This window comes from Salmo salar, chromosome ssa22, assembly GCF_905237065.1.
Source record: "Salmo salar chromosome ssa22, Ssal_v3.1, whole genome shotgun sequence".
In the NCBI taxonomy this organism is placed as follows: domain Eukaryota; kingdom Metazoa; phylum Chordata; class Actinopteri; order Salmoniformes; family Salmonidae; genus Salmo; species Salmo salar.
This window is the reverse complement of record NC_059463.1, coordinates 1,767,108-1,793,423: the sequence shown is the minus strand read 5'-3', so window position 1 is coordinate 1,793,423 and position 26,316 is coordinate 1,767,108. Positions and strand designations below refer to the sequence as shown.

The 26,316-nt window shown below is 41.3% G+C and overlaps 1 protein-coding gene across 16 annotated transcripts in view; it reads right to left on the bottom strand.

The window, feature by feature from the left end:
• The window catches only part of LOC106582631 (receptor-type tyrosine-protein phosphatase T), a 591,582-nt gene that overhangs the window by 297,608 nt on the left and 267,658 nt on the right, over positions 1-26,316 (bottom strand). For all 16 annotated transcript variants that reach the window (XM_045705237.1, XM_045705245.1, XM_045705240.1 and 13 more), the window contains exon 8: positions 10,371-10,667. In XM_045705237.1, the coding sequence (XP_045561193.1) occupies positions 10,371-10,667 (297 nt within the window). The remainder of the gene's footprint in view (positions 1-10,370; positions 10,668-26,316) is intronic.

Here is a 26,316-nt window from a genome sequence, read left to right as displayed (position 1 = left end):
CCACTGATCGTGCCATTTCTAACCAGATTAGACAGAAGCAACGCCAGGGCTTAGTATTGTGTTGTCAACGATGCATCGAATGTACTTGGCTGAAAGATATTTGTCATGTCCAGTCAGCATCCCAACCCACACACAACCAAATAACCATGGTGATTCCACCAAAGAGACATTTTTACCGTAACACTGATACTGTCCAGGTACAATTTCTTGACATGTTGGAAATCTTTGTTAGCTCTAATTCTTCAAAAACAGAAGAGGGAGGATAGCTCTCAATATATTATTTCCACATTTGACATATTGTCTTGGCGTGTACCCTGGATGGTTAAATAATCTATTATTAGAAAATCAATTGGGTCCTTGAGTAGATTTAAAACAGTCATGATTAAATCATTATTTTACTTGCGATTTATCTTACTTTAGAGAGAGAGCTTTAATTTGAGTCTTTTTTTATAGCTGCTATCTTAAAAAAATAACTATCAAACAAATAGGTATTGAGGTATTGTTGATTTCTGTTTGTAGACTTGCTACAATGGACTTAAATAGCATTCCAATTTACCCGTGGTAGCTAAAACTGGGTTACTGTAAACAATAGGCAACCAAGGTCAAACACGTCAAGAAATTCATCTGAACATTTTGATTACACACAATGTAAGCATAAAATGACACATTTTGTTAACAACAAACATAAAGTGAAAAACAAGCCCTGGAACAAAATAACAAAAATAGTAATCTCCTTTTAATCTTAAAATCCCATTTGCTGTATTTTAGTTAAACTAAATCCAATTTAACATTATTGCTTGTCCACCCTAACAAAATATCGGGTTTTTTACAGATCAGGGTATGATTGAATGCAAACTTTAATTGGATATTCTACCCTCTAGGGTCTCTGAAATATACAAGATCCATCTGATTAATTGTTTCCTGTTTTAATGCCTGATAAAAAGGGAAATTAACACCTTACAAGGCTGACACCAATCGGTGTGCCCTAAGTGCTAACGAGCTATACGTAATAAAGTCCAACCTCAAAACATAAACTGAACTAAAATATAAACATAACATGTAAAGTATTGGTCCCATGTTTCATGAGCTGAAATAAAAGATCCCAGAAATTTTCCATACACACAAAAAGTGTATTTCTCTCAAATGGTGAGCACACACTTGTTTACATTCTTGTTAGTGAGCATTTCTCATTTGCCAAGATAATCCATCCACCTGACAGATATGGCATGTCAAGAAGCTGATTAAACAGCATGATCATTACACAGGTGCACCTTATGCTGGGGACAATAACCCTCGACAACCACTGTGATTACTATTATTTGACCATGCTGGTCATTTATGAACATTTGAACATCTTGGCCATGTTCTGTTATAATCTCCACCCGGCACAGCCAGAAGAGGACTGGCCACCCCTCATAGCCTGTTTCCTCTCTAGGTTTCTTCCTAGGTTTTGGCCTTTCTAGGGAGTTTTTCCGAGCCACCTTGCTTCTACACCTGCATTGCTTGCTGTTTGGGGTTTTAGGCTGGGTTTCTGTACAGCACTTTGAGATATCAGCTGATGTAAGAAGGGCTATATAAATACATTTGATTTGATTTTGATTTAGAGAATATCCAGATGAAAGAGAATGTTTTGATGACGATAAGACTGTGATTTTAGTTGTCCATAAGAGATCATAGTAAATACTAATACCTTGCCTTGTAAATAGCTACGCCCCAGGGTGTCATAAAGACGGAAACACCCTTTCTACTCTGGGGTATAAAACATGTGAGTTAAGAATTTACATACTTGACTAGAGGACCGCGCTGCAGCCAAGGTCCACAATTTGTCACGACCCCAAATCGCAACACGAGGTTGAAGACAAAGAAAATCTCTGAACAATCAGGTTCATGGTTGAGTAGCTCTTCTAAGTACTGTATCTAGGAAGGTGAATTTAAACAGGACCCTCCAGCCTATCTTTTCAAGTCATCGATTGTCTACACGGCCCTCCTACCCATGCTGGGATCATCGACATGGCTGATTAGCCTACTCAGAAGCTCACTCACAGAACGAGTGCAAGGAAACATACAACTAAGCGAAAGGACATTGTCAACACGATGTCACAATCAGAGACTTACACCTGAAGATGAAAGAACAAGGCGTCAGCCAAACCTTTCCCACTAAGCAGAACTCGGCCCACGACAAGATACCCAACGGAGACCTTCAACACGTAAATACATGCATTACACTTTTTACCCATAAGAGCGGCAGTTCGGGGCAAGGTGTTAGAGCTGAAACTAGGCGTAGTTTACAAATGTATCCAAGTGTTGAATTTCTCTATTGTACTTTCTCTCTCTCTCTCTCTGTAAATCTCCATCTTGTGTAACACGTGTCATATTGTGTTAGTCCGCTAGGGACCTGTTGTCATTGTATGATGTTCTAACCAGTAACCTAGAATGTTTGTGTATGTGTATCTTATGTTATCATTTAGCTTGTTAGTAAATAAATAATTAACTCATTTTGTGTGGTACGGAATGATTAGTGAGACATGGGTAGTGAAGATTTACGAATTATGCGACATTCAGAATGAGACTGATGAGGAAATGAATTAATTAGTGACTGCTATGAAATCAATATTCTGATATTATTTGAGTGAATTTGGGAAACGGTAACTCATTAAACAAACTTTCCCATGGTGCCCCAGGTTATTGAGTTAATGGTTACAGGATTAATTTAATTACGTATAAACATAGTTAATTATTCGATAAATAGCATGTCATCACATTAACCTCTATGGGCTAGGTGGGACGCTAGCGTGCCACCCGTGGTGCACTCCATCAACAGCAGGTGCATTTCAAGAGCGGCAAATTTGAATCCAAATAAATGTCAAAATTTAAATTTTTCAAACATACAACTATTTTACACCCTTTGAAAGATAAACATCTCCTTAATCTAACCACGTTTTACGATTTCAAAAAGGTTTTACGGCGAAAGCATAAATTTAGAGTATGTTAGGACAGTACATTTACAAGAGTTGTGTGTAATGTTTTGTCAAGTCAAAGACAGGGTCACCAAAACCATAAAACCAGCTAAAATGATGCACTAACCTTTTACAATCTCCATCAGATGACACTCCAAGGACATTATGTTAGACAATGCATGCATTTTTAGTTCTATCAAGTTCATATTTATATCCAAAAACAGCGTTTTACTATGGCATTGATGTTGAGGAAATCGTTTCCCTCCAATAACCGGCAGTCAAGTCAGCGTCACAAATTAAATAATTAAAATTAGAAAACATTGGTAAAATATTATATTGTCATTTAAAGAATTATAGATTTACATCTCTTGAACGCAATCAACTTGCCAGATTTAAAAATAACCTTACTGGGAAATCACACTTTGCAATAATCTGAGCACTGCGCCCAGAAAAATACGCGTTGCGATACAGACTAGACGTCATGTTGGGGAGATCTAAAATCGAAAATACTATGTAAATAATCCATTACCTTTGATTCTCTTCATCAGATGTCACTTCCAGGTATCACAGGTCCATAACGAATGTAGTTTTGTTCAAAAAAGCTCATCATTTATGTCCAAAAATCTCCGTCTTGTTAGCACATGATCTAAGCCAGCCGGACTTCTCGTCATGAACGAGGGGAAAAAATATATTTCCGTTCGTTCAAACATGTCAAACGTTGTATAGCATAAATCATTAGGGCCTTTTTTAACCAGAACATGAATAATATTCAAGGTGGACGAATGCATACTCTTTTATAACGTATTGGAACGAGGGTACCCAACATGAACTCGCGCGCCAGGTGTCTAATGGGACATCATCGTTCCATGGCTCTTGTTCGGTCAGATCTCCCTCCAGAAGACTCAAAACACTTTGTAAAGGCTGGTGACATCTAGTGGAAGCAATAGGAAGTGCCAAAATATTCCTAAACCCCTGTGTTTTTCAATGGGATAGGTTTAAAGTCAATACAACACATCAGGTATCCACTTCCTGTCAGAAAATGTCTCAGGGTTTTGCCTGCCAAATGAGTTCTGTTATACTCACAGACACCATTCAAACAGTTTTAGAAACTTTAGAGTGTTTTCTATCCATATATAATAAGTATATGCATATTCTAGTTACTGGGTAGGATTAGTAACCAGATTAAATCGGGTACATTTTTTTTATCCAGACGTGCAAATGCTGCCCCCTAGCCCTAACAGGTTAACAATAACAATGTCACGACAGTGATATGGATACCAAGGAACTTGAAACTTTCAACCCGCTCCACTACAGCCCCGTCGATGTGAATGGGGCTGTGTTCGGCCCTATTTACCTTTAGTCCATGATCATCTCCTTTGTCTTGCTCACGTTGAGGGAGAGGTTGTTGTCCTGGAACCACACTGCCAGGTCTCTGACCTCCTCCCTATAGGCTATCTTATTATTGTTGGTGATCAGGTCTACCACCGTTGTGTCATTAGCAAACTTAATGATGGTGTTGGAGTCATGCTTGGCCATGCAGTTGTTGGTGAATAGGGAGCACACACCCCTGAGGGGCCCCCGTGTTGAGGATCAGCGTGGCAGATGTTATTGCCTACCCTTACCACCTGGGGGCGGTCCGTCAGGAAGTCCAGGATCCAGTTGCAGAGGGAGGTGTTTAGTCCCAGGGTCCTTAGCTTAGTGATGAGATTTGTGGGCACTATGGTGTTGAATGCTGAGCTGTAGTCAATTAACCGCATTCTCACGTAGGTGCTCCTTTTGTCCAGGTGAGAAAGGGCAGTGTGGAGTGCGATTGAGATTGCGTCATCTGTGGATCTGTTGGGGCAGTATGCGAAGTGGCGTGGGTCTAGAGTTTATGGGATGATGGTGTTGATGTGAGCCATAACCAGCCTTTCAAAGCACTTCATGGCTACCGACATGAGTGCTATAGGGCGGGAGTCAATTAGGCAGGTAGTCATTCTTTGGGCACAGAGACTATGGTGGTCTGCTTGAAACATGTAGGTATTACAGACTCAGTCAGGGAGAGGTTGAAAATGTCAGTGAAGACACTTGACAGTTGGTCCAAGCATGATCTGAGTACACGCCCAGGTAATCCATCTGGCCCTGCGGCCTTGTGAATGTTGACCTGTTTAAAGGTCTTGCTCACATTGGTTACGGAGAGCGTGATCACACAGTGGTCCGGAACAGCTGGTGCTCTCATGCATGTTTCAGTGTTGCTTGCCTCAAAGCGAGCATAAAATGCCTTTAGATCGTCTGGTAGGCTCGTGTCACTGGGCAGCTCGCGACTGGGTTTCCCTTTGTAGTCCGTAACAGTTTGCAAGCCCTGCCACATCCGACAAGAGTCAGAGCCGGTGTAGTAGGATTCAATCTTAATCCTGAATTGACGCTTTGCCTGTTTGTTTGATGGTGCGTCTGAGGGCATAGCGGGATTTCTTATAAGCATCGTCATTAGTGTCCTGCTCCTTGAAAGTGGCAGCTTTAGCTCGGTTCGGATGTTACCTGTAATCCATGGCTTCCGTTCGGGATATGTACATTAATGCCATTGGATGAATCCCGGAACATATTTCAGTCTGTGCTAGCAAAACAGTCCTGTACAGTAGCATCCGCCTCATCTGACCACTTCTGTATTGAGCGAGTCACTGGTACTTTCTGCTTTAGCTTTTTCTTGTAAGCAGGAATCAGTAGGATAGAATTATAGTCACTGGTACTTACTGCTTTCGTTTTTGCTTGTAAGCAGGAATCAGTACGATAGAATTACGGTCAGATTTGCCAAATGGAGGGTGAGGGAGATCTTATACACATCTCTGTGTGTGGAGTAAAGGTGGTCTAGAGTTGTATTCCCATCTGACATGCTGGTAGAAATGAGGTAAAACGGATTTAAGTTTGCCTGCATTAAAGTCTCCGGGCACTAGGCGTACCACTTCTGGATGAACATGTTCTTGTTTGCTTACGGCCTTATACAGCTCGTTGAGTGCAGTCTTAGCGCCAGTGTTCGTTTGTGGTGGCAATTCCTCAAGACTACCAAACCTCTTGAGGACCCCTTCGAGATAAAATCCCGTTACCGGGATTGGTTGGACAACAACCAGTGAGATAGCACGGCGCGAAATTCCCCAAAAATTCTAAAAAGAATAATTTCAAAATTAAAATTCAAGCATTACACGGCATTTTAAAGATACTCTACTCCTTAATCCAACCACATTGTCCGATTTCAAAAAGGCTTTACGGTGAAAGCAAAACATTCGATTATTTTAGGATAGCATCTTAGCAAAAAAATAAATAACAGCCATTTTCCAAGCACGGATAGCCGTCACAAAACCAGATATACAGCTAAAATGAAGCACTAACCTTTGACAATCTTCATCAGATGACAATCCTAGGACATCATGTTAGACAATACATGCGTTTTTTGTTCGATCAAGTTCATATTTATATCCAAAAAACCCATTTTACATTGGCGCGTGACGTTCAGAAAATGTTTTCTCCCCATAACCTTCGGTGAATGTGCACATCAATTTACAGAAGTACTCATAAACATTGACAAAATGTATAACAATTATTTAAAGAATTAGAGATAATCTACTCCTTTATGCAACAGCATTGTCAGATTTCAAAATAACTTTACGGAGAAAGCATATTGTTCAATATTCTGAGTACAGAACTTAGCCTTCAATGCTAAGCTATACAGTTAGCCTACAACCACGGCGTCGACAAAATCTCTGAAATATTTTCTTACCTTTGCTGATCTTCGGTGGAATGCATTCGGAAGGGCTCCCACTTCCACAAGAAATGTTCATTTGTTCTGCAAAGTCCATCATTTATGTCCAAATACCTCCGTTTTGTTGACCCATCCAGAACACTTTACAATGCCATGAGGCGTGGACGCAAATCCATAGATGAAAAGTTAAAAAGTTCCATTACCGTTTGTAGAAACATGTCAAACGATGTTTACAATCAATCCTTTAGGGTATTTTTTAACGTAAAATTGCGATCATCTTCCAACCGGACAATAGGTATTCATCCCAGAAGAAAAATAATGAACAGCGAACTCGCGTGCACGCGCGTCACGAGACACCTGTCCTCAGACTGGCCACTGATTGACTTGAGCCACAATTGTCTGCCCGGTAACAGGTGACGGATGAAACCAGTTTCTAAAGATTGTGGACAGCCAATGGAAGCCTTAGGAGGTGCAACGTAAACCCTATGTCACTGTAGTTTCTCAAGGGATTCAAAATAAGAACTACATTTCTCATTTCTTCCACTTCCTGATTCAATTTTTCTCAGGTTTTTGCCTGCCATATGAGTTCTGTTATACACACAGACACCATTCAAACAGTTTTAGAAACTTCAGAGTGTTTTCTATCCAAATCTACTAATACTATGCATATTCTATTTTCTGGGCCAGAGTAGTAACCTGTTTAATTTGGGTACGTTTTTCATCCGGCCGTGAAAATACTGCCCCCTAGCCCCAAGAGGACATTGCGCACCAGCTTTTATTGACAAATAGACACAGACTCCCAACCCCCGTCTTACCGGACGTAGCTGTTTTGTCCTGCCGTTGCACGGAAAACCCAGCCAACTGTTTATTATCCGTGTCGTTGTTCAGCCATGACTCGTGAAACGTAAGATTTTACAGTTTTTAATGTCCCGTTGGTAGATTAGTCTCCAACGGAGCTCAACCAGTTTATTCGCCAGTGATTTTGACGTTGGCCAATAGAACGGATGGTAGAGGCGGGTTACCCACTCGCCGACATATTCTCACAAGGCACCCTGAGCTGCGCCCCCTGTATTTCCTTCTTTTCTTCATGCGAATGATGGGGATTTGGGCCTTGTCTGGGAGCAAGATTATATCCTTTGCGTCAGACTCATTAAAGAAAAAATCTTCATCCAGTTCGAGGTGAGTAATCGCTGTTCTGATATCCAGAAGCTCTTTTCGGTCATAAGAGACGGTAGCATCAACATTATGTACAAAATAAGTTACAAACAATGCGAAAAAACACACAAAATAGTTCAATTGGTTAGGAGCCCAGAGAACGGCAGCCATCCCCTCCGGCTCCATTCTCATCTACGGGTGTGGCTGAAATAGCAGAATCCACAAATTTGAAGGCGTTTCCACATACTTTTGGGCATGTAGTGTACTTCAGTTTCATCAGCGACGGGAAAGAGGAACCTTTTAAAAGGCCCAGTACAGTCGAACGGGATTTTCCTGTGTTTTATATAATGAACAAAAATATAAACGCAACATGCAACAATTTAAAAGATTTGACTGAGTTAGAGTTCATATAAGGAAATCAGTCAATATAAATACATGTATTAGGCCTTAATCTATGGATGTCACATGACTGGGCAAGGGTGCGGGCAAGGGTGCGGGCAAGGGTGCAGCCATGGGTGGGCCTCCCCGCCCCGCCCAGCCAATCAGAATGAGTTTTTCCCCACAAAAAAGGCTTTAATACACACAGAAATACACCTCAGCACCCCCTCAGATGAAGATCCAAATTCGGAGGTCCTGGGCTGGCATGGTTACATATGGTCTGCGGTTGTGAGGCCAGTTGGACATGCTGTCAAATTCTCTAAAACTCCGTTGGAGGCGGCTTATGGTAGAGCAATGAACGTTAAATTCTCTGCCAATAGCTCTGGTGGACATTCCTGCTGTCAGCATGCCAATTGCACGCTCCCTCAAATTGAGACATCTGTGGTATTGTGTTGTGTGACAAAACGGCACATTTTAGAGTGGACTTTTATTGTCCCCAGCACAAGGTGCACCTGTGTAATGATACTGCTTTTTAATCAGCTTCTTGATATGCCACACCTGTCAGGTGGATGGATTATCTTTTTTTAATGCTTTCTAACAAATTTTGTAAAGAAATGTGTGCTCTAAATTTGAGAGAAATAAGCTTTTTGTGCACATGGACAATTTCTGGGATATTTTATTTCAGCTCTTGAAACATGGGACCAACACTTTACCTGTTCTATTTATATTTTTGTTCAGTATATATATTTCCACATTATGAGGTTGGAATAATACTGTGACACTGTGGAAATTAGAATAATGCCCTTTTAGTGTAAGTGCTGTTTGAAAAGAACACCTGAAATATCAGCCTGTTTTGGTGGGATGGAGTTTTGGAATGGATGGTGACATCAGCAGGCAGTAAATATGTTGATAGACCAATAAGAAAGAGATCTAAACCATCTCTGCCAATAACAGCTAGTTTTCAGTTTTCCCCTCCCCACCCAGACCACTCCCAGACAGTCCTAGCAAAATACTTGCTTGAGACATTGCTCTTGCTAAGAAGCTATTTTTGAACATTTTTGAACATTTTGAGTGGAAATAATTACAGTAAGGTACTTAATTGTTACCCAGAAATTATTTGATATTGAGATAAAAACAGCTGCATTGGGCCTTTTAAAATTGAAGTCATATTTGTGAGACGGTGCATAGCTCTATAAAACTAAAGTCATTTCCATAGAAGTGCAATTAGCACCGCTAAGAACAAAAATTACAACCCAGAGATTAAATATTATTAGCTAAAAAACAATGAACACAGTGTTGCTACTCTTAACTAGTTTGGGACGTCGTGGGAGATTGGGGCTGTTTTGATTAAAAAACATAATGCACCCTCAATGATAAATGAAAAGATACCAAAGTCTTTATGGAATGAGGATATCATAGTGCATCGATAATGGCAAGGTCTGCTGATTTGTAGTTTATACATTACATCCAGTCATACACATACAATGTATTCATTTGTGCTCATTAATTCATGCTGTTTTAATAGTTTGATAACAGGGCTATAATCAGCGCTCATTATACAGTTATTACAAGTGTAACCAATCATAATTGTGGTATTAATTAGTGGAACAATTAAGGTCTTACTATGTTTCCATTAGCTTGCGGATCTATCAGGCTAGTGCCTTTACTGCAAAGTATTGTCTGTTTCAATACATGTAAATGTATGGAACAACAGCAATATGGCAGCTATTTTAAGCCATCTCATGATCTAGCCTAGTTAAAAAATGCATTTATTTTGACATTTTGGCCTTGCTCAGAACAGGATGACAGTTTACTGGAATGAAAAGTGTCATATTTTTGGCATGTGCAGGGATGGAATTTGGGCGCTGGCTAGCCAGGCTAGTAGACCTCAATTTATACTACTAGCCCAAGTAACATTTGCGTCAACAATCTGTGAAATATGATATGATTTCAGTGGCCTGGCACATTTTTAACTAGCTTGGTCAAAAAAGTACTATCCTTGGGCTAGCAGACTAGTGTAATTTCCATCCCTATGTGTATAGGCAGCATGTCTACAGTACACCCCATGCATGTATTTGAACTAGGAACAGGACAAGACAGTGGAACCAAGACAATACCACGGTAAAGACAGAAACACTGACACTCACCATCCTCCTCCGTCTGCTTGACGATCTCCTCGCTCTCCTTGCTGCCCTCGGGGTTGGCAAGGACCAGGCGAAGGCGAACGGTGACAAAGGGCCTCAGGCCCCGCAGGGTATAGTGGGACGACGTCTGGATCAGTTCCTCGGCCGCAAACTCCTGCTGGTTAAACACGTACTGGTACTGCACGGTCAGGTTGTAGCTGTGGCAGCGTGTCACGGCATAGCCAAACGTCTCCCACTGCAGGGTGAGCTGGCGGGCCCGGATGTCCACCACATTGACATTCTGAGGCCCGTTGACTGGGTCTGAAGGGAGAAGAAGAGAGGAACAGGGGTTAGAGTTTGTGAATCCAACCATTGGCAAATGAAGAGGAACTGCCTTAGTAATGGTATTAGTATTTGTCTTAGTATTCTTGGGATCCTGTAACTGATTGAACAGGAAATTCAAGACTTGACACATGGATTTCACATGATGAGCCGATGTTGGGCAGCATTGAGTCACATGAAGAAAAAAACTTGAACTGCTATTGATGTATTATAGTGTTAGTTGTTTAGCAGCGATGATCAGAAACAGATACATACACTTTGTTCAAGTTGTCTGCCTTCCGTAAATCTCCACTAACCACTAACCCCCCACCATGGATGATCGTTGGGCTATCACAGCAGAATCATCCATATGTTGCGAGTATCATGGTTAAGTCGATACTGTACATCATGCCTGAAAGCATGATAAAGCTCTTTAGCCTCAAGGTCAGTCTAATTCCCCTAGATTGGCTAATAACAATGGCTAAATCACATAAGATGGTGGGAGACGAGTCTGCCCTTCCATTTGGGTTCTGTTTCGGTGCGTCTGGGTGGGAGTTGAAATTTAAAGGCTTTGTTTAATTTTACAAGATGAAAGCTGGTCATTTAATCTGGACAAGCCAAAGCTAAGTGCACAAACAAATGGCATTTGGCTGCTGAGCACTTGAACCTTTTGAAGTGGTTGTTTAAAAACCATTCAAATCGATGTCAGAGCCCCTGTGGAAATCTAATCAGCATAATAAATAAATAAACATCTGTCAGTTTAAGCTAGATATATGTGTTTTCTTATGTCACTCAGATATAGGACAGACACTTCAGAACAAACTTCATTTAGATTTTTTTTTTGGGGGGGGCTACTATATTCAATGCGTTTGTATGGTCTAATAGCAGTAAGTAATTCATCAAATATTATAATTTTTTTCTTTTTTGGATACTTGAAGGGGTCTTAAAATTCAAAATCAAATAGCAAAAATGGTCCTTTGTATGACCTTCTTAAAACATTTCCAAATAGCTTAGTAGACACGCCCTCCCCCGGCTTAGACAGGGCTTAGGGTTAAAAACCCCTTGAATCTTATCAATGGCATCATCCAAAGAAGCAACTATGCATAAACTATGCAACAGCTTATTGTTTTGTGATCCAATACAATGTTTAAAGACGCCTACTTTTTGATGGAGTCTGAAGAAAGGAGAACCACAGGCTCCATGCATTGCAGTTGTGGTAAACTAAGACAGCAATCAAAATAACTACCGGTAAATTTACTTTTTCATGCATAACATAATGCTGTTCTACACAGAACTCAAAAAACAAAACACAGTACTAGACGGCTTTCTCATGCTAACAAAGCCCTTGAAATAGTATTATGCATGCTTATAACAAGGCCTCACAGTAGATTTACAATGGGCTATAGCCCAATTTCTGGAACTGATAGAGCAGGGCCGGCCCCAGGCATAAGTGGGTGTCTCAATTTACTATCGAGAGTAAGCAATTTTGACATTTGGTTGTGCATTAGCAGTTTTTCTCTTGTTATGTCAGTCACTGAAGTCACTCAATTAGTCATGTCAGTTAACAATTTTTAGATTGGTAGCTAGTCTAACCAGCTCTCTAAATTTGAAGTGATCAAACTCACCCAGGGGCCCTGACCTCCAGGGGAGCCCCATTGATTGTATTAGTCATTCTCACTCTGATATATTAACATGGCATAAGTTATGGTAAAATGTGTTGAATTGCAGGAAATTTGCTTTAAAACTGAAGAAAAAAAAAATCTTTACCCATGACAAAATGGGTAGAATTAAAGGAAATTAGTTGTAAAACAGAAAAAATATTATCTCTGTCCCATGGCAAAATTAATACAATTGCATGAAATGTGTAATAAAATTGCTAATCTTCCTCTCTGGCCCATGGCAAAATGTGCAGAATTGCAGGAAATTAAACGTTTCTCTTTGACATCAAGAAGGGGTCCAAATTTTGGGGGGGCTGCGAGGTGGGTGGGCCCCCCAACCAAATCTTGCTTAGGGCCACCAAAAGGCTAGGGACAGCCCTGTGATAGAGAATAATGCTGAACAACAAAAACCCAGATTAAGGCTAATCTAAGGCTAATCTGGATTCATTTCGGAAAGCAGCTCTAAGAACATTGCTAATTTCGGACTGGAAAATCCAATAGGGGGAACTTCCCAAATCGGCAAAGTTATAACTGAGTTATAACTTTGCTTTTGTCGTTAATTAAGTCAATGAAGTCATCTCCTGAGTTGCTCTTGATTTTGACAAGTAATGGATCATTTTTATTTATTATCTTCCTCCCTCTCTTCCATCTTCCTCCTCCAGCTCTTCTCAGCTATCTACCCCAATCTGAGCGAAGGAGGGAGGGAGGGATGGAGAGAAGGCAGCTAGCATTATACATGACTCAAATCTCATTAATCAGGGTACATGGCAGTCGCAGTGGTTGGCACACACTGAGAAGGGGCACCGGGGAGGTTTGCTATGCCATGGGTGGGCCGACTCCACCACAGATAGGGGTGCGGGGCTCAGGGTAGCAGCACCGGTGATCGATGAGCGGGGGATTATTAATCGCAGACGTTGGGGAGCTCCGTCAAGAAGAAAAGGGGGGGATGGAAATCAATCTTAATGCTGGCCCTGGTTCGCCCTGCTGACACGCCGCCACATTCGTCATCCGGCCGCTCCTCAAAAGAGCAAAGTGGAAATTGCTAACAATAAACATATCAATGGGTGCCCACAATAGCCAAATGTGTGGGTATTTTAAACAGCGCAAGGAGAGAAAAAAGACAGAAACATAAAAATATGATAAGTCAGTGTCATTGGCTAGGATACCACTGGCTTTTATCCTTAGGGACTGGAGGGTCAAATGCAACCCACAAAGCACAGCAGTGAAGTAGTAGGCCCAAAAGTGCTTCTGGACTCTAAAGCCGTTTTCCACCACCTTAACACTATGACCACAGTCATTTTGCAGAGGTAGCTCTTTTAATCCACAGCCCTGGATCAACAACAAATCATCACAACCCCAAGACAAAAATGGAAGATGGAAATGTTATCTGATGTCGCTGTATTTGAAATAGCTTACGGTCGGAAATGCCCCCGAACCAAAAACTAAAAAAATTGTGATTATTCAATATCTACAGTCTAACGTATAACAGTGCACTCGAATTAAATTATTAACGTAATGATTATGAAGGGAATGTGAATGCTCCATAATGGCCGCAGTGCCCCCAATATTCAGTAGCAAAAGCATCCTAAAGACAAGATCAGCCCCCAACAGATACAGTGCATTCGGAAAGGATTCAGACCCCTTGACTTTCCCTACATTTGTTACGTTACAGCCTTATTCTAAAATGGATAAAATAGTTTTTTCCCCTAATCAATCTAAACACAATACCCCATTAAAACAAAGCAAAAATAGGTTTTTAGAATTGTTTGCAAATGTATTCCAATTTAAAATTGAAATATCACATTTACATACAGTTGAAGTCAGAAGTTTACATACATTTTAGACAAATACAGTTGAAGTCGGACGTTTACATACACTTAGGTTGAAGTAATTAAAACTAGTTTTTCACTGGGAATGTGATGAAAGAAATAAAAGCTGAAATAGATCATTCTCTCTACTATTATTCTGACATTTCACATTCTTAAAATAAAGTGGTGATCCTAACTGACCTAAGACAGGGAATATTTAAATGTCAGGAACTATGAAAAACGGAGTTAAAATGTATTTGGCTGAGGCGTATGTAAACTTCCAACTTCAACTGTACATTTAAATTTAGTTTTTCACAATTCCTGACAATTCCTGACAATAATAGTAGAGCAAATGTTTTATTTCAGCTTTTTATCCTCACATTCCCAGTGGGTCAGAAGTTTACATACACCCAATTAGTATTTGGTAGCATTGCCTTTAAATTGTTTAACTTGGGTCAAACGTTTCGGGTAGCCTTCCACAAGCTTCCCACAATGAGTTGGGTGAATTTTGGCCAATTCCTCCTGACAGAGCTGGTGTAACTGAGTCAGGTTTGTAGGCCTCCTTCCTCGCACATGTTTATTTAGTTCTGTCCACACATTTTCCATAGGATTGAGGTCAGGGCTTTGTGATGGCCACTCCAATACCTTGACTTTGTTGTCCTTAAGCCATTTTGCCACAACTTTGGAAGTATGCTTGGGGTCATTGTCCATTTGGAAGACCCATTTGCGACCAAGCTTTAACCTCCTGACTGATGTCTTGAGATGTTGCTTCAATATATCCACATAATTGACATTCCTCATGAAGCCATCTACTTTGTGAAGTGCACCAGTCCCTCCTGCAGCAAAGCACCCCCACAACATGATGCTGCCACCACGGTGATTCACGGTTGGGATGGTGTTCTTCGACTTGCAGGCCTCCCCCTTTTTCCTCCAAACATAACAACGGTCATTATGGCCAAACAGTTCTATTTTTGTTTCATCAGACCAGAGGACATTTCTCCGAAAAGTATGATCTTTGTCCCCATGTGCAGTTGCAAACCGTAGTCTGGCTTTTTTTATGGCGGTTTTGGAGCAGTGGCTTCTTCCTTGCTGAGCGGCCTTTCAGGTTATGTCGATGTAGGACTTGTTTTACTGTGGGTATAGATACTTTTGTACCTGTTTCCTCCAGCATCTTCACAAGGCCCTTTGCTGCTGTTCTGGGATTGATTTGCACTTTTCGCACCAAAGTACATTCATCTCTAAGAGACAGAACGTGTCTCCTTCCTGAGCGGTATGAGAGCTGCGTGGTCCCATGGTGTTTATACTTGCGTACTATTGTTTGTACAGATGAACATGGTACCTTCAGGCGTTTGGAAATTGCTCCCAAGAATGAACCAGACTTTTGGAGGTCTACCTTTTTTTTCTGAGATCTTGGCTGATTTCTTTTGATTTTCCCATGATGTCAAGCAAAGAGGCACTGAGTTTGAAGGTAGGCCTTGAAATACAGCCACAGGTACACCTCCAATTGACTCAAATTATGTCAATTAGCCTATTAGAAGCTTCTAAAGCCATTACATAATTTTCTAGAATTTTCCAAGATGTTTAAAGGCACAGTCAACTTAGTGTATTTAAACTTCTGACCCACTGGAATTGTGATACAGATAAGTGAAATAATCTGTCTGTAAACAATTGCTGGAAAAATTACTTGTGTCATGCACACAGTAGATGTCCTAACCGACTTGCCAAAACTAAAGTTTGTTAACAAGGAATTTGTGGAGTGGTTGAAAAATGAGTTTTAATGACTCCAACCTAACTGTATGTAAACTTCCGACTTCAACTGTAAGTATTCAGACCCTTTACTCAGTACTTTGTTGAAGCAGCATTGGCAGCGTTTACAGCCTCGAGTCTTCTTGGGTATGACGTTACAAGGTTGGCACACCTGTATTTGGTTAAATAAAGGTTAAATAAAATTTGGGGGGAGGAGTTTCTCCCATTCTTCTCTGCAGATCTTGTCAGGTTGGATGGGGAGCATCGCTGCACAGCTATTTTAAGGTCTCTCCAGAGATTCAAGTGCGGGCTCTGGCTGGACCACTCAAGGACATTCAAAGACTTGTCCTGAAGCCACTCCTGCTTTGTCTTGGCTGTGTGCTTAGGGCCGTTGTCCTGCTGGAAGCGCCCTGGAGCAGGTTTTCATCAAGGACCTCTCTATACTTTGCTCCGTTCATCTTTCTCTCAATCCTGACTAGTCTCCCAGTCCCTGCCGCTAAAACACATCGCCACAGCATGTAGCCACCACCATGCTTCAACGTAGGGATGGTGCCAGGTTTCCTCCAGACGTGACGCTGAGCATTCAGGCCAAAGTGTTCAATCTTGGTTTCATCAAACCAGAGAATCTTGTTTCTCATGTTCTGAGAGTCCATTAGGTGACTTTTGGCAAACTTCAAGCATGCTGTCATGTGTCTTTTACTGGGGAGTGGCTTCAGTCTGGCCACTGTACCATAAAGGCCTGATTGGTGAAGTGCTGCACAGATGGTTGTGCTTCTGGAAGGTTCTCCCATCTCCACAGAGGAACTCTGGAGATCTGTCAGCTTGACCATCGGGTTCCTGACCAAGGCCCTTCTCCTCCGATTGCTCAGGTTGGCCGGGCGGTTAGCTCTAGGAAAAGTCTTAGTGGTTCCAAACTTCTTCAATTTAAAAATGATGGAGCCTACTGTGTTCTTGGGGACTTTAAATGCTGCAGACATTTGTTGGTACCCTTCGCCAGATCTGTGCCTCGACACAATCCTGTCGTGGAGCGCTACAGACAATTCCTTTGACCTCATGGCTTGGTTTTTGCTCTGACATGCACGGTCAACGGTTTGACCTTATATAGACAGGTGTTTGCCCTTCCAAATCATGTCTAATCAATTGAATTTACCACAGGTGGACTCCAATCAAGTCGTAGAAACATCTCAATGATGATCAATGGAAACAGGATGCACCTGAGCTCAATTTCGAGTCTCATTACAAAGGGTCTGAATACTTATGTACGTAAGGTATTTCTGTTTTTTATTTTTTAAACATTTGCATCATGATCATGGGGTATTGTGTGTAGATTGATGTGTTTAAAAATGTGTTTAATCCATTTTAGATTTAGGCTGTAATTTAACAAAATGTGGAAAAAGTCAAGGTGTCGTCTGAATTCTTTCTGAATGCACTGTACGTGACTTAAACAATTGGATTAACACGACTACAAGCAGATGTTCCAGCGATTCTTTTTTACTGGTTTTTAATTACTCCCCAGTGAATGTAGTTGATAATTTGCCAGCCATTTTTTAAAAGCGACTCCAAAGTTGGAAGGAAAACTACACGTTTTAATTTAGCAACATTATACATGCGTGAGAGACTCGACGACGCCTGCATTTCAGCTGCCTAGATCTGTGGGGACTTTTGGAACTAGAGTAAAAAATGATTAAAATTCAAAACCAGCTTTATTAATAGAATTACCGACGGGCGGTTTACGATTCTTGTCATGCCCATTTACGGGGAGAGGTTTAAAGTGATGTTAAATGGAGACAATTGAGCCTTGGCCTCGAGGTTGCCCATAGGTTAAGTACCTCGAGCAGAGGTAAGAGAATGGGAGGACAATGACAAACTGTCTGGAAGAGAGACACTCTCGCTGAACTGTGGACAGTGGGACTCTGGCAGTGGAGGACTAAAGCAAGTGGTGTGCTGACAATGTGGTCTCTACTCATACAAATGTTGATATTATAAAAGGAACACTGGTAATAGGCTAGAAACTTGCCTCCATTTTCCTTCACACTGAAAAAGAATATGCAGAGATTCACAAATGTTTTGATACCTAACCTATATAGGACATCAAAGTTGGATATTGCAGTAGAGGTCAATACAGAAAGTTAAGGATCAATTTGGGACAAAACTTAAGAAAGGGAATTTGTTTGAATGAAAACTTCCAAAATGTCACAACATGGGTTTAGATTGACACAGCCCCAGAACTACCTGCTGCTCTTTTGTGATTGGATAGGGCGTTATGTTCATTAATGACCTCTATCTTCATCATATCTTCCCTGTGGCTCAGTTGGTAGAGCATGGTGTTTGCAATGCCAGCATGGTGTGTGCAACGCCAGGGTTGTGGGTTTGATTCCCAGTACAAAAAAAATGCATGAAATGTATGCATTCACTACTGTAAGTCGCTCTGGATAAGAGTGTCTGCTAAAATGACTAAAATGTCAAATGTAATCGAGGGGTGCCTGGTCTATAGAATGGTGAAAAAGGATGTTGACACAATTTCATTGAATCCCTCACTGTCTATCATCCCTTCAATGCCTCGAGAATTCCCCTCTTTATTTCTTCATGACAGCTATTGTACCCCAGCAGGTACTGCAATGTTCAACAATTCCCCCTCACTTAAAACCAATTGTCGAACAACAAAATGTATGTGGTGGTGGGACTTTGTCCATCTTTGTTTGAGAAACCGAGAGATTGATGCCTGCTAGCTAATTATAACTGAGGATACACTCAGGACAAGGTCGAATGGCGTTTACATGTAAGGACCGATGAAAGCACACGGCCGATGGAATCCAATGTTTTTGTGTCGTGTTGAGTGAGAGGTATTGACAAGGGTTGTAACCTTGGTGCAATACAAGAACACACAAGTGCACTGTGTTTTCCAGTGGAGCATGGAAGCTACATTTGTTTGAGTCCCATTGACTCACGTTATAGACTAGGCTACAGTACATGCTCTGAACAACTCAATAGATCTCTGTAGCCTACACTTTCATCAAGCCTTTATGGAAAGCTAATATTGCATTGCGTGGGTCTATGCATGAGTGCACATAGCATGCAGGAAAAACCCAGCACCACTTATTTGAGGAATCACAAATTAGTTTTTCGACCTTTATTACAATAGCCCAGCACTTCCACCCCATGGCAAAAAGCCTCCATCCACATGCTAAACCCCCATCATTTGAAGTTTGCTATCTCAGTTTAATGAGAGTATATGAGTGCAACTCTAACAAACACACATGCGTAAGCATACACACACACACACATACATCACACTGACATGCACGCACACATGCACGCACACACACACACACACACACACACACACACACACACACACACACACACACACACACACACACACAACCTCCTGGTGGTTTGTTAGGGCTGGAGAGGCTGGCGGGCATCTGTCAAAAAATTATGTGCACTTCCTGACTGCTAAAGTGACGGTGTTGGCTGGACTGTCCATTTCTCGGCCACAGGTCACCCTTTAGAGTAGAGAACAATTAGGGAGGCAGAGTAGTGGAGAGGAGCATACATTTTACCTTAATTACCTGCTGGGCTCTACCCTGGTGGCTCCCTGCCACTCTTTCACTACTCCAGCAGACTCCTTTCAGAGCCCTGCCAATCAATAGAGCCATTGATTAATTTGCCTGAACTGGCGGTTTATTTATTTATTTGTCAGAGACCATGTCCAAATGCATTGTATCAGATTTAGCTAGATAGCTCATTTTGATCTGTAGTCCCTGTGCAGAAAACAATCAACATCAATACATCATTACAATGCTACAATATAACACTCTCTATCTATCTCTATATAAAAAAAAATCTAAATCTAAAACAACAGACAATATAAAGATAATATTGCACCAGAGTTTAAATGTCCCTTGGTCCAACAATATCTGACATATTAAGAGTTAGAATATCTTATTGTTCACATGACTGGTAGCAAAGGTACTGCACTCTCTCACACTGACTGGCAGGGTGTTCCATAATCCAGATGCTCTGATTGAAAAAGCTGTCTGGACAAATTTAGTGGTTCTAAACTGAGATGAGTGGTCCCCTCTTGTTAAAGCTCTTGTCATCCTGGTATTGTCCTTGAAATATGTAACAAGTTGCTTAACCTGTTAGGGCTAGGGGGCAGTATTGACACGGCTGGATAAAAAACATACCCGATTTAATCTGGTTACCACTCCTACCCAGTAACTAGAATATGCATATACTTATTACATATGGATAGAAAACACCCTAAAGTTTCTAAAACTGTTTGAATGGTGTCTGTGAGTATAACAGAACTCAAATGGCAGGTCAAAACCTGAGAGATTCCTTTACAGAAAGTGGCCTGTCTGACCATTTCTTGAACTTCTTTTCCATCTCTATCATTTACTAAGGATCTCTGCTCTAACGTGACACTTCCCACGTCGTCCATAGGCGCTCAGAGCCCGGGAAAAAACAGAATGTCGTCATTCCAGCCCCAGGCTGAAACACATTATCGCCTTTCTCAAGTGGCCGATCAAGGGACACTGGGCTTATGCGCGTGACCCCGACCGCCCCCGCCTTTGGGATTTTTTCCTCTGTTTGCCGAAAAGGAGATTCCCTGTCGGAATATTATCGCTTTCTACGAGAAAAATGTCGTAAAAATTGATTTTAAACAGCGGTTGACATGCTTCGAAGTACGGTAATGGAATATTTAGAATTTTATTGTCACGAATTGCGCCATGCGCGCGACACTTCTTTACTATTTCGGATAGTGTCTGGAACGCATCGAACAAAACGCCGCTATTCGGATATAACGATGGATTATTTTGGACCAAACCAACATTTGTTATTGAAGTAGCAGTCCTGGGTGTGCATTCTGACGAAGACAACAAAAGGTAATCAAACTTTTATAATAGTAAATATGATTATGGTGAGTGCTAAACTTGCCGGGTGTCTAAATAGCGAGCCCGTGATGCCTGGGCTATGTACTTACAATATTGCAAAATGTGCTTTCACCAAAAAGCTATTTTAAAATCGGACATATCGAGTGCATAGAGGAGGTCTGTATCTATAATTCTTAAAATAATTGTTATGCTTTTTGTGAACGTTTATCGTGAGTAATTTAGTAAAATGTTAGCGAATTCCCCGGAAGTTTGCGGGGGGTATGCTAGTTCTGAACGTCACATGCTAATGTAAAAATCTGGTTTTTGATATAAATATGAACTTGATTGAACAAAACATGCATGTATTGTATAACATAATGTCCTAGGGTTGTCATCTGATGAAGATCATCAAAGGTGAGTGCTGCATTTAGCTGTCTTCTGGGTTTTGGTGACATTATATGCTGGCTTGAAAAATGGGTGTCTGATTATTTCTGGCTTGGTACTCTGCTGACATAATCTAATGTTTTGCTTTCGTTGTAAAGCCTTTTTGAAATCGGACAGTGTGGTTAGATTAACGAGAGTCTTGTCTTTAAATGGCTGTAAAATAGTCATATGTTTGAGAAATTGAAGTAATAGGATTTTTAAGGTTTTGAAAATCGCGCCACAGGCTGGCAAGCGTCCCACCTAGCCCATAGAGGTTAAGAGGTGGTGTGGCAAGGTCATGAGTGATCTTAAACAGTGGAGCGATGTCAGCAAGGTATAAGAAGCTGTCAAAGCTCAGTAGGTTGTATTTTTTTATGATATTGCAGTGGTGATAGGTGTTTGGTTTTTTGTCCAGCACATTCAGAGCTGGCTTATTGAGTTTTTGAAGTTGCTTCATTGCTGTGAGACTAGTTTGGAACCAGGTTGTGACACAGACATAAATACAGTTAAAAAACTGTCTGCAGTGAGACCCATGAGCCTGAGGTAACTGTTAAGGGACAAAGTGTTACATTTTAAATACCTAGGAATAATTTTTGACTCTAACATGTCTGTCAAAAAACAAATAAAAAAAGTACAGTGAGGGAAAAAAAGTATTTGATCCCCTGCTGATTTTGTATACTATAGACATTAAGTAAGCTAGTCAGCTGATTATTGATAAGTTTATCCAACACTTTTGTTTGGGCAAAATAGAAATAACAGTTACGATCAGCTTGATCTCCCCCTTTAAATACATTTTCCATTGCTTGGAAAATTGCCTTCCAAGCAATGGGAACCTCTCAAGAGAGGAGAGACAGGTTAAAATGGTCAGAGATAGGCTTGGCGATGATAGGGGCAGCAACCTTATTAAAGAAGAAAGGGTCTAAACCATCTGACTCAGATGTTTACTTTGGGGTCAAGTTTAAGGAGCTCCTTTAGCACCTTGGACTCAGTGTCCGCCTGCAGGGAGAAACTTTGTAGCGGGGCAGGGGAAAAAGAGGGAAGATCATCGGGGCTAGTCACAATAGAAGGGGTGGGAGTTGAGGAAATGTTGGACGGGCAAGGAGGCATGGCTGAGTCAAATAGAAATCCTGACTTAATGAAGTGGTGATTAAAGAGCTCAGCCATGTGCTTCTTGTCAGTAACAACCACATCATCAACATTAAGGGACATGGGAAGCTGTGAGGAGGGTTTATTCTCCAGGTCTTTAAACGTTTTCCAGAACTTCTTAGGGTTAGACCCACAGAGAGATAACTTTTCCTTAAAGTAATTAACTTTGGCATTCCGGATAGCCTGAGTGCACTTATTTCTCATTTGCCTGAACGAGAGCCAGTCAGCCTGAGTATACTTGTGCCGAGTCTTTCGCAAAATGCAATTCTTGAGGTGGAGTAACTCTGCAAGATCACAGTCGAACCAGGGGCTGAACCTGATTTTAATTATCATTTTCTTTATGGGGACGTGTTTGTTAACAATACCACTGAAGATATAAAAAAACAAGGTCCAAGTGCCATCGACAGAGGGGATTCAGCTGATTCTATACCATTTTACAGAGGCCAGTTCATTAAGTTTTTTGCAAGCGTCTATGACAAATCAGGATATGTCGTTTCACTGAGCAGCCATTACCAACACAGGCTATAAAAGTGACTAAGGTCATTACAGAAAACACCAGACTGATACCTCTCAAGATTATTTGTGAGGATAACAGGATTCCTTTTCTGGGTGTTTGGAGTCATACCTTGTGGGATTGATAGTAATCGGAGAAAGATTTAGGGAGTCCCATTTCTTTAGGACTTGGTCAGGTGGTTTAAGAATGTCCCAGTTTAGGTCACCTAGCGGGACAAATTCAGACTCAGTGTAAGAGGGCAGGAGAGAGCTTAGGGCAGGTAGGGTACAGGCCGGTGTTGATAGAGGACGATAGCACCCAGCAACAGTCAACAAAGAGCTATTTGAAAGGTTAATGCTTAAAACCAGCAAATCAAATTGTTTGGTGACATACTTGGTGGAGACAACCGAACACTGTAGGTGATCCTTGGTAAAGATTGCCACTCCCCCACCTTTGGAAGATCTGACTTGCTGAAAAAGATTATAACCAGAAAGGTTAACATCAATGTTCAAAACACTCTTCCTTAACCACGTCTCAGTAATGAACAACACATCTAGATGGGAGCTGTGAACCCACACTTTCAATTGCTCCATTTTCGGTAATAAGCTTCTAGTGTTAACGTGCAGAAAACCCAGGCTTTTACGAGAGTAGAAATCGGTGAAGCAGATGTCAGAGCACAAATCAGATTTGGGGCTAGCAACAGTAGATGGGCCAGGATGTACATGCACATTTCCAGATATCATCAGCAGTAATACAATCAAGGCACGGCAGAGGACAGAGAGAGCTCTGCAGTGTTGATTTATGACATCTGAATGTGCATTAGATGGCAACAAGATCATATTGTAGAGCAATTTCATCAGGTAACATGAATACAAAGCCGTCGAGAGGTGGTTAGAATAGGATGGGAAGCCAAAAGGCTGTGTAACCAATAGAGAGTCAGAGTCCCGAGTGTGGGAACAAACATAGTTTGTCCCACGGTTGGGTAAACAAGAAAGTTCATTGTCAACAAAGCATGCAAGAGTCATGAGGCAAATAGCAAAATGCACAAGAAAAAAATAAAATTGGGGCTAGCCATTGTAAGTTCAGAGTCACTCGCCCCAACAGTGCATGTGTGCTGGAGGCAAGAGAATCTCGGGAGAGAAGGGGGAGTGTGGGGTCGGTACCTGTACCAGACGGGGAGACAGGCCAGGGAAGACGGTGAACAGATCGCCAGGTGGAATCCAAGCAGCAGTGCAGCAGGCAATGGGAGTAGGTGTCACACCCACTTGGGAGAAGCTTTTATTTCTTGTAGAATATGCCAGTAGATGGTCTCTGAACAGTGGGAGGGGGCTTCAAAGGCCTCTGGATTTGGGTGGGGCAGGCTGCGAGAGACTCCTGCCACTTGTTGGGCCCAAAGGCCTTGATGCCTCTCACTTCACACCTCAGTGCTAATTGAAGTTGGATCTGGTCTGTCCTAGCAAGCCTGGCAGCCTTTAACTCAGCAAAATACATCATTGTAATATACTTTATTTTTCATTTATTTCATTTTGTATTCTTCTTTTTAGCTTTCAAAATAGCATCAGACCAAACACTACTCACTTAGTTCAAGGTTGGATGGTGTCCTCAGGTCTCTGATGTTTGTTTGCCAGAGCACCCTCTGTATATCTTGGAAAAAGGAGTCCTTGGTCGCAGTAATCCCTCCAAGTAATTTTGTCCAAAATTATGTTGTAGGTTTTTTAAGTTTTGATCTGGAGCGAAGGCCATCCTGTGGAGGGTAGCATCCTGCATAAGTCCCTGCCGAAAAATCCAAGTTGATCTAACTCCAAATGTATCCTTTTTTTTAAACACATTGAAAAATGTGAGAGCTCACATGCAGCTGTCTCTCTCTCCCCATCTCCCTTGAAATCTCTCCCTTGAACTCTCTCTCCCAAGTTTGTAGTGTCATATCCAAGAAGACTCAAGGCTGTAATCGTTGCCAAAGGTGCTTCAACAAAGTACTGAGTAAAGGGTCTGAATATTTAGGTAAATGTGATATTTCATTTTTTTTGTTCATAAACCTACAAAACTGTCTAAAAACCTGTTTTTGCTTTGTCATTATGGGGTATCGTGTGTAGATTTATGAAGAAAAAGACAACAATTGAATCAATTTTAGAATAAGGCTGTAGCTTAACACAATTTCAAAAAAGTCAAGGGTTCTGAATACTTTCCAAATGAACTGTACTTGTGTAGAGATAAGATTGTTAAAATTTGACTGACACACATCAAAAGTGCCGTTTTATTGAGATTCCAAGATAATTAAATATTGAAGGTGAGGACTAGATAGTATTCAAGTTCTTTGTGCTCCTTTTATACCATATATTGGCAATATCATTCTCAGGGCTGGATTTCTCCGTTAAGCATTGCTACAGCGTTTAGAAACAGCTGTGAGGTCCTAATGAAAAAAGTTGGTTTCGCATAATTAAAAGTGCACCGCTCTATTCAGTGGCTGCTCAATAACCCTCAATTGCTCTCTTTTTTATCAGATCCATACAGCTCATGGGCTCAGAGCCCAAGTGTGCAGCACCAACTCCATTTGGTAGAAAAGAGAGATGTGGAAACAAGGATTTTTTTCAGGGGGACAACCGAAACACGGCGGAAGAGGACGATAATATAACAAAAAATTTGAAACGTTGTGCATTCTTCTTCAAAAATGAATGACTTGAAAACAAAAGAATGGTGGTGGTGGGGGGGAGATAGAGAGAGGCAATCTAAATTGGGGTGGAAGCAGAGTATAGACTGATGGGACAGAGACTACACAGCTAGCATTGTATCACCTTACCTCCACCAGCACTGCTGCTGCCTTCCTTCTGCCCAACCCTTCCCCAAAAGGGTCTGTATTGAGAGATCCTTCTGGATATTATTACACTTTCCCTCCAGTAGAGTAGGCGAGCTGAGAAAGCAATCCCCCTTCCCCTCAGAATCAATCAAACTGGCACTCTTTCCAATAATTTAGCCTTGCTGGAGGAAAACAACACTTCACTTGCTGCTTCCCCCAGTAATGACTTCTCACAATGAAGATCATGATACATCAAATGTCCACAGATAGATTCTCAGGTACCCTTACTCTCTCAGTTAGAGTGTGGGGGAACAAACAAATGTGTATATTGTATGTATGAACCTGGGAAGAGTTTGTACATTAGTATACCCTGTGGGCTCTTGTAAGCTAATATGTTATCAGAAGAAGTGGATGCTGGGTGCTTGATGGTGAGGCTCTGTAGAAGTAGTCTTTATTTCGGTAATGTGGTGAAAACACTGGTTCAAAGAGATGGAGCATTAGCGGCAACCCCTCATTCAGGGCAGGTGGGGCAGAGCTTTTTTTTGTGTGCCTGTTTTGCATGTTATGTTGGCATTAATACGTGTCACATATCAGTTTGCAAATACAGTTTAAAAAAAATGTAGTTAATAAAGCAGCAAGGCAGCTCCAAAATGCAGGTGTTTCAGTCTAGCTCAATGCTTCCTGTGGTGGGGAAGCCAGCG